Source organism: Rhodamnia argentea, chromosome 9 (assembly GCF_020921035.1).
Source record: "Rhodamnia argentea isolate NSW1041297 chromosome 9, ASM2092103v1, whole genome shotgun sequence".
NCBI classification, from domain to species: Eukaryota; Viridiplantae; Streptophyta; class Magnoliopsida; order Myrtales; family Myrtaceae; genus Rhodamnia; species Rhodamnia argentea.
In genome coordinates, this window is record NC_063158.1 from 4590211 (window position 1) to 4602795 (window position 12585).

Sequence of the window (12585 nt, forward strand, 5' to 3'; positions counted from 1 at the left end):
CTGACCCACGATAGTCATTAGATGAGGGGCAAAATCATGGTGATCCCAACATCGCATCTGAGTGTTCATGACTGAACGGAAAGGCAGAAACACCAAAGGGTATGCCTTCTGGTAGGTCGGAAACTCAGAATCATGGTCAAGCTGTCACACATAAATGACAGCGATTAAGCGTCGGCCTCAACATTAAAGGAATATAAGCATGCCTCGACGCTTGAAGCCATTCATCAGCATCACCATGCCTGATAAATGCATAATTCAAAAGTTTGAGAGAAAGTACTGCTTAAAGAATCTACCGAATTGCTCAAATGAAAGGAAACATAGAAAGATAAGAGTGGTCTCTCGAGTCAATACGAATATGCCCCCGAATCCTAATCATACCCATTCATCATTCTCACATGTAGAAAGCCCATGAACTAATCACATGAACTAATCGCATTCTGCAGAGGTTTGACCGACCTTATACGACTGTCAGACACTGAAAATGTTGTGCACCTGAACGGAACAATCGTGTGGGTTTCTCATGAGGCCACCTTTCCCTGTATCGTTCTTTCCACCTTTGCCAACTCCACGATCATTATTGTCTTTGGTTAATAGATCTTTCTTTTCCTGCTCACCGGGACAATTCTGAGGGGTTCCTGAATGAGTCTGGACACAATTATCACCATGAGAATTACCTGACTTGGTTTGACCACCTAAAGATGTGCGATGCGTTTCCTGTCGATGGTAAGGTGACTTGAGATCTTCAGGACCATAAGAATAATGTTCACCTCTGCTGTGCTTCTCGGGCGGAGATCTGGACCTATATCTGCTCCTAGTCCTGGTCCTGGTCCTGCTTCTGCTTCTACCTTCGTTGTACTTTTTGGGCGGTGATCTGGACAAATATCTGCTCCTGCTCCTGCTCCTGCTCCTGCTCCTGCCTCTGCTTCTGGCCCTGCTCCTGACACTGCTCTTGCCCCTGGACCTGCTTCTTCTATGATGGTGCAGCCGATGACTTCTGTAATCAGATGAGCGATGTCTCCTATCTTTAGATCCATGGAATTCTCGGCGAGTATCTTTATGGTCCAGAAGATCGTCTTTATGATGCCTTTCACTGGTACAGCCTTCAGCAGGACAGATTTCTTCTTCCTTCAGGTCATCCTTATGCCCAGAGCCAGACGTCAATCTTGATGCTGAAGAATGCCAAGATTGGGTGTTCCAGCTCGACTTGAGTCCTTCAATAACCCTGTAGATTGACAGGAGGTTTCCACCAAGCTACAGCTCAACAATTATCTTGGGCAGTAGATGATTAATAAACACAATTTAATAGCATAAAGTGACATTGTGAAGTAAGTCCTCCCATTTCATTATATCATGCCCCAGGACTCGCAGAATCACAAGAAATAATTAAACCTTGAGAATTCAGAAAGCACAAATTACCTTAGTTCCTAGGCAGGGTCCAGCGGCACAATAATCTCTACAAACCTCAGAGGACACGTGGTAGGCCTAAAATCCACATTTTTTGCTATGTGCTTATCTGATTAAAAAGCTGTCCTGTTTCTATAGGGCCAAATGTGGAGAAGCAACAGCTATTTACCATCTGATGCAGCCTAAACGGATAGACACTTACTTTGCTGGTTCGCAATCTCTGATCACATCAATCAAGAATAGTATGCACTTACGACATTTTAAAAGTCATTCCGACATGATAGAGTAATTAAATATTAAATCATGCTTTTATCTAATAGCTTAAGCTTTTAGAACAGTTGGTAATAATCTCACGAAATTTAACATGGTATCAGAGTAGGAGGTCCTAAGTTCAAATCTTTTCATGCCCCATTTGCCTCCCCAGTTAAACATGTCTAGACAAAGACTAGACTAAGCGTAAGGGGGAGTGATAGAGTTATTAAATATTAGACCATGCCTTCATCTAACAGCTTAAACTTATAGTCATTCATTTTGAGGACGCAAGAATATGTACTCCATGGATGGATAGCATTGACATCAGATCTGTCATGTTTTTCGGTGATCTTAGTTCCTTGTTATGTTCTCAAGGATAAAATATGCTGCACAAGGAGGCAGATAATTTAGAAAACTTCGAACTATCCACCATGAGCTTTCATTTTTCTTCTACATGAGTGACTTTAAGGAAAAATATTTCAACGTGTCGAGAAACGGCAGTTGTTTGTAAACAAATGAAATGTATCTTGATCCTTTTTAAGCGAATAGATGACAGCATGGCGAAGAGGACATTATATTACCTATCAGACTGGATTTCCTTAACTACCTCATCTGTGGAAATATCGTTTCTGCCTTTCAATATATGGCTTATCCCATTGGCCTGTACTGCAGCTTGTAAAGCAACTGCTTTGATGCTCACTTCCATGGAAACAGCTTGCTGCTGAGACCACAACTGCTGACTCAATATTGATTGTTCGAATTCATACTGCTGCTGAGCTATGGCATGCATGGAATGCAGCACAGGATCTGGAATAGATTGCCTTGCTGCACTTGTCGTCTGAGAAGTCTCCATCACTGATTTGTCCATGTTCAATGGACAAATTGGCACTTGGTAGCCTTTGTCCAGAATCAATTCCCTCGGTCAACCTGCAGTCCCCAAACAGAAATTGGACTAAAGAAGCCGACCACATGAAACATCCTAAAACAATAAAGAATTTCCTCTTAGCTAGAAAACTTCGTATTGTTTTCAGGTCGGAAATGTTCAGCAGTTAAACATTAAAAAGAGCAGCTTATTCAGAAGGAATATTTCGCATTGTCATTAGCATGCTCATTTGCACCAGCACTCTTCCTCGTGAACTCTATCGGCTGAGCATGAAAGGCTTTACAAAATCTGTTTCTAGAGTACCCTGGTTTCAACAAATATATTACAAGGCGTAGTTATCAACCCCGAGGCTCCTTCTCTTTGATGCATAGCTGATACTCATCAAGATCACATAGTGTCTACCGTGGCAACAAATGCAAATTTTGTATTTTAACAACCACTTAACGATTCGACCAAAAAAAAAAAAAAACTCTTAACGTATTTCCTAAAATATTTCCACGCTTAGTACTAGGTAAAAAGGACCAGACTAAGTGTGAGAGGGAGTGATAGAACAATTAAATATTTTCACTCTTAGTACTAGGCAAAAAGACCTGACTAAGCGTGTTTTAGAATAATTGGTAATGGTCCCACAAAATCTCACAAAAAATAAGGTGAATGATTTCCATCTCTTATCCCTGCCACTCAAAGAGAAGATATAACAACTACAGCAGTATCCATGCATTCATTCCATCGCGAGAGCAGCATTTCATTCAAGACTGAATATGTAAGCAATTACACTGGTGGAGTTTCTAATCTAAAGCCATATCAAACATGATTTTAGCTCTGAGCCTTATCCCAAGTGCCAAAATACCTAAAGAGTTTCTGAAGCCCTTAGCATTCTCAACAGTAATCCAAAACCAAAACATACATCAGACGGCAACTCCACCGCATTTTTCCCTCCATAGAGAACCGAAACTAAAGAGCTCAACAACATCAAAGTTCCCTATTTTCCACATTCAATTTCACAATCGGAGGAAGAAGAGAAACCCAACCCCAGAAAAGCACACGTTCAAGCTACGACAAACGCAGGCTAATGCACAAACATGGCACAGGTTGACAATGAGTCGCGCCCAGCTCACCAAGACCAAACAAAACCGGGAAAGGTGCTTCCTTTCCTGTTATTTGCTTCATCATTCATGGCTTTTTCCCAACTTCTTCAATAAAAAACAGTGGGTGGTCGGTCATCAAAGCTCATGGATCGAGAATAGTGCAGAACATTCGACCAAAAAAAAAAAAAAGAATGGTGCAGAACCTGTGAGATAGCTGGACGCTGTGAGGACTTGGACGCGGCGATCACCGCAGCTTCGTCGTTCCATTGTGGCTCTCTTTCGAGCCTTCTGTGTCAAAAGGGAGAGTTCCAATGAAGGTTTGATCCTCTACGATGGCATTCACTCGAGGTAAAATGCATCCCCCAAGACGTAGATTCCTAAACTTTAATTCAATGTGTAATGTGGTCTGAATTTTTAACTTGATCAATATAGTCCTGAACTTTAGCTCGATATATAATGTGGTCTCCGAACTTTAAATTTAACCAATATAGTCCATAAACTTTTGAAACACATTCAACTTAATTCCAAATTATATGAAGATGTTCAACGTAATCTTTCCATTAATTCAAGTCCATGGATAACATTGGAATTTTTATTATAATTTAGGGACTAAATTAAATTTGTTCCAAAAGTTTGGATATCACATTGAGTAAATTGAAATTTCATGGATCATATTACACATTGGGCTAACGTTTAGAGATCATATTGATCAAATTAAAAGTCCAAAAATCACATTAAATATTAAGCCAAAGTTCGGAGATCATTTATGTCATTTTTCTTTTGGGAAATAGGTCATACATGTTTACTTGTTCCGAATATGATGTTCGAGTATCATTGACCAGCTCGATATTTGATTTAGTATTTCAAGGTCTAGCATATTAGTACGAATGCATTCGCATGAGGTGTTCTCGGATCGGGCATTTGCCCAAAATTTCAACCTGGCCCGAGACGAATTCGGTCATTCGAGAAATGGTTCATGCATGTTTGCTTAGGAGCACACGTTTGGATCATGATGTTGATCAGCTTAATATTTGATTAGATATTTCAAGGTCTAGTGTAGTAATATCTTCCGCTCTTTTTTTTTTTTCTTATCAATAAAATAGATTTCTTTACTTGTATAACTTAAATGTCTTGTATTTTTTGAAAAAAAAAAAAGTGATTCGATGGATGAATATTATAATTAAGAAGATAATCCACGTAAGTGATTCGAGAGTACGAGGTTCGGGGGGAGAAGCAAGCATGACATATCAAGGCAACTCGCGAATAGCTATAAAAACAAGACAACTCCAATATTATCAAAAGAAGTATTATATCTCGTATTATACGAAAATTCGTGAACCGAAATTGGACGTTTTCAGATAAACAAATCCGAAAGCTTGTGGAACCTGCTGAGTCGCGAGGCTTGTTGAAGCGGTTGATGGAAAAATAGCAAGAAGATGCAAGTTGTTGGATAGAGGAGCAGGGAAAAAGAAAAAATCGCGGGAAAAAAGGAGTCAGTTCGTCGAGAGAGTATCCGGCCTCTCCATCTCCATCGCCGACTGATTCCGGCGACGTTTTCTCGCCGTGGAACAGGGTTAGTCGTCCTCTTGATTCCCCCGCTTCTTCTCTGTTTTTGTGGAAGTTTCGAAGACCCGGAGTTCAATTGATGAATCCGCAAATAATTCACATCAAACTAATTTACGCTGATTTTAGAGGCTTACATACCGTGTTTAAAGCTGAAACGTTCCATTAAACTCGAATGCGTAGCTCATACTCATGTCGCCGGTCGCCTGTTTGATGAATTGCCTAAAACACAGTCAAATTCGAGTCGGTCCAATCAGTGGTAGAACGGAGCTTAAACCTAGGAGTGACTCGCATTGTTTTGCGGGATTCACGTCTGAACTTGTGCATTTATTCCATTTTATGGCATATCCTTTGGTTTCCGACGCCGGCCATGGATGAACATTCGAACCAATGAGCGGCCATCACAGTGTCAGACTCTATTCTCCTCGCTTTATTAGTAAACAAAAATAAATAATAAAATCGGGCCGGGCTGAGGAGTTTAGGGGGCTGAAGGCCGGTCTGAATTCCGGACTCATCGGGCCCTCGCTTATTGGGTCGGGCCTACTGGCCCGATTGGGATCATTTTTCCGGAATAAAAGATTTCAAAAAAATAAGTTAGAAATTAGATTTTAGTTTTGCTAGATTTTCATTGTTATTTATAGTTTATAATTTCTTTTAAATTTTCCTAGATTAGAAATCACATAGTTTAAGAATTTTGATAAACATTTTAGGTTTAGCATAAATAAGGTGAATTGTTGCTTGCATATTTCTACTTTGATTCTCACTTGATTGCGCACTTTCAATACATTGATTGTTCTTTTCCCTTTTAACGTGGCTTGGACAAAATAAATCCCAAAAAATCATTTGCGTGGACACATTAGCAACGAAAATTTCAGGACTCATAATTGGTGAAAAGATTGTATGGACATTGCAATGAATAAAAACGTACTAGTTGAATAGTTAGTGTAATCGAGTTCTCGAATTCATTTAGTCTCCGGTTCGTAAGTGTAAAACTCAACCCACCGAAATCAATTGGTGGCTACTTCTAATTAAATCGACTTTGGCGTGTTAATTGACCGAAAGTTCAGAATTGGTGTGGGCTTGAAAGAGCCCGAGCAAAGTCTTAGCAATCCATTAGCTCTTTCACCCTTGGGAGTCGCAACAAAGACATGAAAAATATTAAAAAAATAAATTAAAAATGGAGAAAATTATCAAACATTAATAAAAATTATCACGTTAGTGTCGGTCTATCAAAATGATTGAATTTACGTAAATGAAAAATGTTTATAATTGAATGTGCGTAAAAAAAAAAGTTTAAAATTGATTTGACACAATTACAATAAGTTTATGGCTTTTCTTTTTGGTAATTGTCCATCCCTAAATCATTCACCGGACAGGTTTTGAAATGTCCATTAATGTTATAGATTATTTTGAAGAGAAATAATTAAGAGGCGGTAGGAATTTCGTAATTGATTCTCGACGGGCTTAAGCCTGAAGGTAGCATACCCTTGGTTTCCTCGAAATCAAGGAAGCCCTCAAAGCAGTCGTTGCGAGAGGCAGAACGAAAAAGCAGGTGAATATAAAAGAAAGGGGAAAAAAAAAATGCATCGAACGAAGATGCCCTTGGCCATAGTGAGGAAAATGGCAGGTAAAAAGAAAGAGCAAGCGGGCCGTCGAAAATTTGGCCAGTCGATAAGCCGGGTTATGTTTTGAGATTAAGGCTCTATTTGTTTCGCGAAAAATAAGTCGTTTTCGGAAAATGTTGTTTGAAAAGTCAATTTCCAAGAAAATGACTATATTTTTCGGTGTTTATCTGAAATATGAAAAATACTTGAAAAATATTTTTCATTGTTTGGTATGGAAAATTAGATTTAATTTTCCTCCATGCACTCCATTCAATAAATTTTTTTAATTTGATTTTTTTAATGTTTTAATTACTTATCTTTGTCTTTTTCCTTTTTTATGTTTTTCTTTTTTTTTTTCTATTACTATTCTATGCTACTCACCGTCCATGACAGCAACCGGCAACTTGCCATAGGCAAGCTTGAGCCTCACCATAGGCTGGCGAGACCAATAGCGGTTCGCTTGGTCTTGATCAAAGCCGGCGACGGCTCGCTTGGCTTCGCTTGAGGTTGACGATGCTTGGCTCGGCCTCGCCTCACCTCGATCGAGGCGGACGACCCACGGAGGAGAGGAAGGGAAAAGAAAAAAATAAAAAGAGAAAAAATAAAATTTTCAAAGTTTGAAAAAGATAAAAATGAATAGAAAGTTAAAAAATAATTAAAAAGATAAAAGATGCGAAAGAGAGGAAGAAAGAATGATGAGGAAAATATTTTCTTTCACTCAAGAAGAGGAAAATATTTTCCCAACTTTTGAAAGAGTTTTTTTTCATGAGAGGGAAATATTTTCCTGGACTAGTTTATTTTTTATGAACCTAACACCGAAAAATTTAAAAAATATTTTTCGAGAAACAAATAGAGTTTAAATTGCCCATTTATAGTTCTTATTTGAGATAATGTCCAATTTAGGAACTCCTTTGAAAAAAACAGCTTAATTTCAAGGTCTTATATAAAAATTCTACAATTTTCACAATTGGGTTAATAACATTAAAAATTTCAAATTGGTGTCTACTGTCATATTCACCCGGAATTAATTTTCATCTCACAAAAAATAATCCTAAATCCGTGCTCCATTGCACAAATACGCCAAACTATCTTTTGTCTCACCAAACATTTCAAACCGATATCAAAAGGCACATTTTATCCCAAACTAATTTTAGTCTCATAAGAAATCACAACTATTATCTTGAATTAAATCACCATCCGTTAACATTCCATACACTATCCCTTAAATATGGATGCAAGTGACCGTCAGACGAATCTAACATTGAGAACAACGTATTCGGCGTGGATAAGCGATGTGCATTAACATTCAATACGCATTCCGACCAATGTCTTATTAAAATGCAAACGCGTCAACATATTTAGGGCGCGTTTGTTTGACGGCACACTTAAAGTTTAGAAAATAATTTTCGAAATATTATTGATTATATCTTTTAGAAAAATTAGTCAACTGAAGGTATTTTCAACGGTTTTAACCAGCCTTTACTCATCAGTAATACGGACCGAGTTCCTCTTTTTTTTTTTTTTTTTTGGTTCGTTTCTTTTGGACAGAATAATACGGACCGAGTTCATCCGACGTAATTTCATCCGCCGGAGAAGCGAACCGGAGATGGTCTCTCTGTAGCAGCAAAAGGCGTCTTTTCGTCTCTAACCTAGGTTCGTTTGCTCCATCTTCTTCATCCCTCTCTGTGCTCGCAGTTCTTCAATTGATCGAGCACGGATCACATCCTCTGCTGTAATTTCGTTCTAGGACGATTCAATCGCCATAATCTGATGAAACATCTCGGAGCCATTTTGTCTTTCCCGGATCTATTTGCAGAGTAGTTGTTGCGCTCAAAAAAGGATTGAGGAAATCTTAATTTCCGGCGTTATTCAGTTCTTATGTTGAGTTTTGAGAATCGACCAAATTTTGGGGTCGCCCTCGTTTTTTTTTTAGTTTGAACTCGCTCTTTTAGCGCTTTGTTGCTTGTATGAGAGCTCGCCACTCGTTGAGCTATGGAATTTAAGCAAATCGGAGGCACTTTGATTGTTTGGGGCATTTCAGTTGCTCCAGTAGCTGAATCCCTTTCTTTCTCTGGCGTGTATTCTAAGGGGGTAAATGTAGTTTCTCTCAGAAGCTGAGATCCCAAAGGTTTTTCAGTCGTTTGACTTTGTGCCGTAACCATTCCGGGGATGTTAGGAGATATTTCTTTTTAGTATTTTGTATGCGTCTATGCGTGCGCCTATCTGTATGAATAGAAGGGCTAAGCTAAGCTGCTGCTCATTAGGTGATGGCCTTGCAGTGCCGGCCTTGGGGGACGACCTCGAATCCATGGCGGACAAGGAGGAGCTGAGGTCGTCCACCATGGATGTGGCCCTGTGATGAGCAGAAAAGTAGAGAGAGAGAAGGCGCGGGGGGGGGAGGGCGGCGGCGGTTGGGTTCAGGCGGTGGAGGGGATGCAGGCTTGCAATGATAACGGCCATGGGTACTGGCCGTGAGTACTGGTGACGGTTCAACAATGGCAGCGAGCGAGCGATGACGTGGCATCTGGGGGCAGAGGCTGACTTGGGGAGGTGGCAGCCAGCAGGAGTGAGAGAGAGAGTGGAGTGCAAAATGAGGTTTTAGGCTTGAGGTTGGTCTTTTTTTCTTTTTATATGATGAGTTGGGGTGTGCATGTCCTCATCGAGGAGCACCAGTGAATGGATGCCCCTAGTGGGCAGCAGCTAATTTGAGCCCTAAACAGATATTATTTGCAATGGATGTGAGCTTTGACATACTACACATGTTATTTACCAATGTGACTTGATTTCATTGATGTAGGTTTGTTTGCGTGTTAACTTGAGTTGGTATGGATAAGCTACTGGAGTTTGGAAGGAAGGCTCTATTCTGTGTGAGGGTCCTCTCTGGATATGAAGAACGGAGGATAAGATCTTTCAGACTGCAGCTCGAGAAGCGCCTTCAACAGGTTCTTGGCCTTTTTATTATTATACATTATCTGCTTGCCGCTAGTTCAACATAAGAAGTTATTTGATGTCAGTTTCCAGAAAATTCGTTTGCACTTTGAAAAATATCTTATATAGGTTCTATTATTTGTGTTGGAGAATGACTTCGGCTATTCCAATCATTAATGAAGACCTATCCTTGCATATAATACCAATTGATCTTTATTGAGTCCAAATCCAATTAAACTGCGATAGCTCTCATTTGTAGAATGGAACTATCCTTCACTATTGAAGATATTTTGTATTCTAGTTTCTGTATCGTTACAACTTAAGAACCATGGTTCTGAACCAAAATTTTCTCCTCTTCAGTCTCTCTTAAAACTTATCCCTCTTCAGCTTTCGTCTATGCTTGGTATTGTACAGAATTCTGTCAAAAATTTCTGTGACATTTAGTCAAACTTGGGATTCATTGATTTGGGGAGGGGAAGTTACTTCCTTTCTTTTTACTCTACAGATTGCGGTTGCATGTATACTCGAGAAAAAATGGTAGTTAGAATTCATCCTCTGCACTTTAAAATTGAGTTCTTCTGTGGCGTTGATCAAGCACCTGAGTCAAGGCTCAAAAGTTCATTTACCTCTATTTGTGGTAGTGCATGTGGACTTTGCATTTCTCCTGCTATTTAGTTCAGTTACCTTTCTGTTGTCCTTTTAAAGTTTGGATAGAAGTATCATCTCCACCCTTATAAAGTCAATCAACTTCCTCTTGAGGAGCTGTTCTGTACTGAGGGTAACTCCCCAAAATGGAGGAGGTATGTATTGGAGTTTTGCCTCTCAAACAAGCCAATGGTCTAATTTTCTCTCCACTTTCTAAATAGATCCTGGCCCCACAATGCCGGATTTGGGGAAACACTTGGACCCCACTGGAATACATTAATCTGTGATAAACAACCTTAAAAAGTGAGAGATTTGTTTTCAACTGATTAAAGGTAAATTTCAGGAAGCGAATGACATTATCAGTGTCATTGGTTACTTAGTGTCAGCGAATACATTAGTTCTCTTCTTTTCTAGAGAAGTCTTCATTGTTCATCTAGATTGATAAGTATTATTTGCAACCAAAAGATGTCAACTGGTGTTCTACTTATGGACTGCTGAATTTCTCCATGGTCTTCTTTTTCTCCTTTTCTTTTCTTTTTGAGCTTTCTCTGGGAGAGAGGGTTGGTGTTGTCTCATACCATGCCTCTCATAGCTTGTGTATTTTAGTCTTGGTAGCGAGGATTGTCTTCAGTATGACAAAAATCATAGTTCACCTTGTCACGAGCACAAATTAGATCTGGAATGCTTAGTCTTTATACGACAATTCTTGAACATTTTTTCACAATTGGAAATTCTGTTAGGCTCCTGTCAGGGAATTCTTATGCCAATGCATCCATTTATCATTACACAAGGTCTCACTTTCATACGATGTTATCCTCTGCAGGCTCGAGAAAGGAAGACATCTTTAAGAAAGGCCCCTGAGCAAGTTATTTTGTCTGAGGTTCGGCGAATGGTTGACGAAATGCAATCTTTAAATAAAAGGCTGGAAGAAACTGTGAGTTTTATCTTCTTTTTGCTGGAAGAGTGTACTTCATTATCCAGATATTGACGACGCAGTTTTTATTTTTTAATCAACATACAGGCAGTTTCTTGTTTTTCTGTGTCATTAATTTATGCCACATTGAAGCTCCCAGGGATGTCAGAATTGAGTTGGTTAATTAAAAGCGAATATTGGTCTTCCCCCACTTCATGAGACAAAGGGTTCTTGTGATGTGTAATAGGAGGATCATTTTCCACTAACAGAATTTGCTGGAACATTTGGCTCCTGCCATGCTGTGGACATGAATTTTACTTCTGCATGTCCTCTTTAGCTTCATATCAAGTCAGTATTCTTGGTAGCAGCTTGTAGGTTTAAATTTTTAAATTTTTTTCCGTCGTCTATTAAATGTAGTACAGCTGAAAATGATAAGATCTCTTAGTGTCCTAGTTAAATGTCTCGATATCTGATTGTTAGTTAGTGTATCTTAAGGTTACATAATGACCTATGCAGGAGTCTGCTATTGAAGATTACTTCAAGCCAGTTGACAAGCAGGCTGAGGCAGTCATGAAAATGCAGCTCGAGGGTGAGGAGAGGACAATGAAGGAGATGGTAAAAACCATGCAGAGACAAGCCTTGCTCGAGAGACAGGACTTGGACAAATTGGCAAATGCGAAATGTGCTGACGTAGATCAACATAAGCAGATTCCGAGGAAAAAAGAGGAAGCGGGAACATGATGGCTCGTGGCAATCATCGGCAAAGTGAGCACCATTCGAAGATTGAGACAATTTTGTGGAGCCCAAGCAATTGGTTTTAGGCTTTGAGCTAAGTTATTATAAAAAATTGTTCGTGCTTCTGGCCAACACTATGTATTACTATTATTCAGCTTTCATTGTAATAATAGTATGAAGGGTGCATCCTAAGTACAAATTCCGGCAGCAGCTGCTGAATTCAGGTTGTTATTTCTTCAGATAGTATAGTTACTTGATTTCCAAGGACTCTGTTTAGTTGATACTTTTCCATTTCATCATTATTCATCCAATGCTACTCAGGATATTCCGCGCACGAGGCAAACGAACATGATACATCAGTATGCCAAGTTCAAGAATACGTTCGTGGACTCCAGATAAGGTTGATAATTGATCGTTTCTACTAGTCACATACTTTTCATATGTATGCGCACTTAAAATGACTCCAAAGCGATGGTCTTCGCCTTCGAGCATGGATTCTTTCCGACTGGTCATGTCTTTGGTTATTTAAGAATCATGCTAAGCACATTACACGGATTTCTGCAAAGGAAC

At 39.4% G+C, this 12585-nt stretch overlaps 2 protein-coding genes across 8 annotated transcripts; one reads left to right on the plus strand and one right to left on the minus strand.

Moving 5' to 3' along the window:
* Positions 1–164: 164 nt before the first annotated feature.
* LOC115736987 (uncharacterized protein DDB_G0287625-like) lies at positions 165–3967 on the minus strand. Of its 5 annotated transcripts, none has more exons than XM_030668923.2 (3): positions 3831–3967; positions 2238–2583; positions 165–1222 (listed from the first exon to the last, which is right to left on the minus strand). In XM_030668923.2, the coding sequence occupies exons 2-3, from the start codon at positions 2522–2524 to the stop codon at positions 469–471; spliced, it is 1041 nt and encodes a 346-aa protein (XP_030524783.1). In that variant the 5' UTR covers positions 2525–2583; positions 3831–3967; the 3' UTR covers positions 165–468. The 5 variants fall into 5 exon arrangements, with proteins under 5 accessions (XP_030524783.1, XP_030524780.1, XP_030524782.1 ...); XM_030668920.2 differs by having other exon boundaries at positions 2238–2635; positions 3831–3901; XM_030668922.1 differs by lacking the exon at positions 3831–3967 and adding an exon at positions 3571–3784.
* A 4372-nt stretch (positions 3968–8339) lies between these two features.
* Positions 8340–12279, plus strand: LOC115736993. 3 transcript variants are annotated; one of them, XM_030668935.2, is made up of 4 exons: positions 8340–8424; positions 9592–9736; positions 11191–11301; positions 11797–12279. In XM_030668935.2, exons 2-4 carry the CDS (start codon positions 9620–9622, stop codon positions 12019–12021), a joined length of 453 nt encoding a protein of 150 aa, XP_030524795.1. In that variant the 5' UTR covers positions 8340–8424; positions 9592–9619; the 3' UTR covers positions 12022–12279. The 3 variants fall into 3 exon arrangements, with proteins under 3 accessions (XP_030524795.1, XP_030524794.1, XP_048141598.1); XM_030668934.2 differs by having other exon boundaries at positions 8351–8447; XM_048285641.1 differs by lacking the exon at positions 8340–8424 and adding an exon at positions 9211–9403.
* Positions 12280–12585: the final 306 nt, after the last annotated feature.

What these genes read in the sequence shown, in the direction of transcription:
- LOC115736987 (XM_030668923.2), bottom strand. Translation starts at nt 2,524, where the DNA reads ATGGACAAATCAGTGATGGAGACTTCTCAGACGACAAGTGCAGCAAGG. An exon ending in AAGGAAATCCAGTCTGATAG is followed by an intron (nt 1,223 to 2,237) that starts GTAATATAATGT and finishes GTCAATCTACAG; the next exon opens with GGTTATTGAAGGACTCAAGT.
- LOC115736993 (XM_030668935.2), top strand. Translation starts at nt 9,620, where the DNA reads ATGGATAAGCTACTGGAGTTTGGAAGGAAGGCTCTATTCTGTGTGAGG. An exon ending in TCGAGAAGCGCCTTCAACAG is followed by an intron (nt 9,737 to 11,190) that starts GTTCTTGGCCTT and finishes TATCCTCTGCAG; the next exon opens with GCTCGAGAAAGGAAGACATC. An exon ending in ATAAAAGGCTGGAAGAAACT is followed by an intron (nt 11,302 to 11,796) that starts GTGAGTTTTATC and finishes TGACCTATGCAG; the next exon opens with GAGTCTGCTATTGAAGATTA.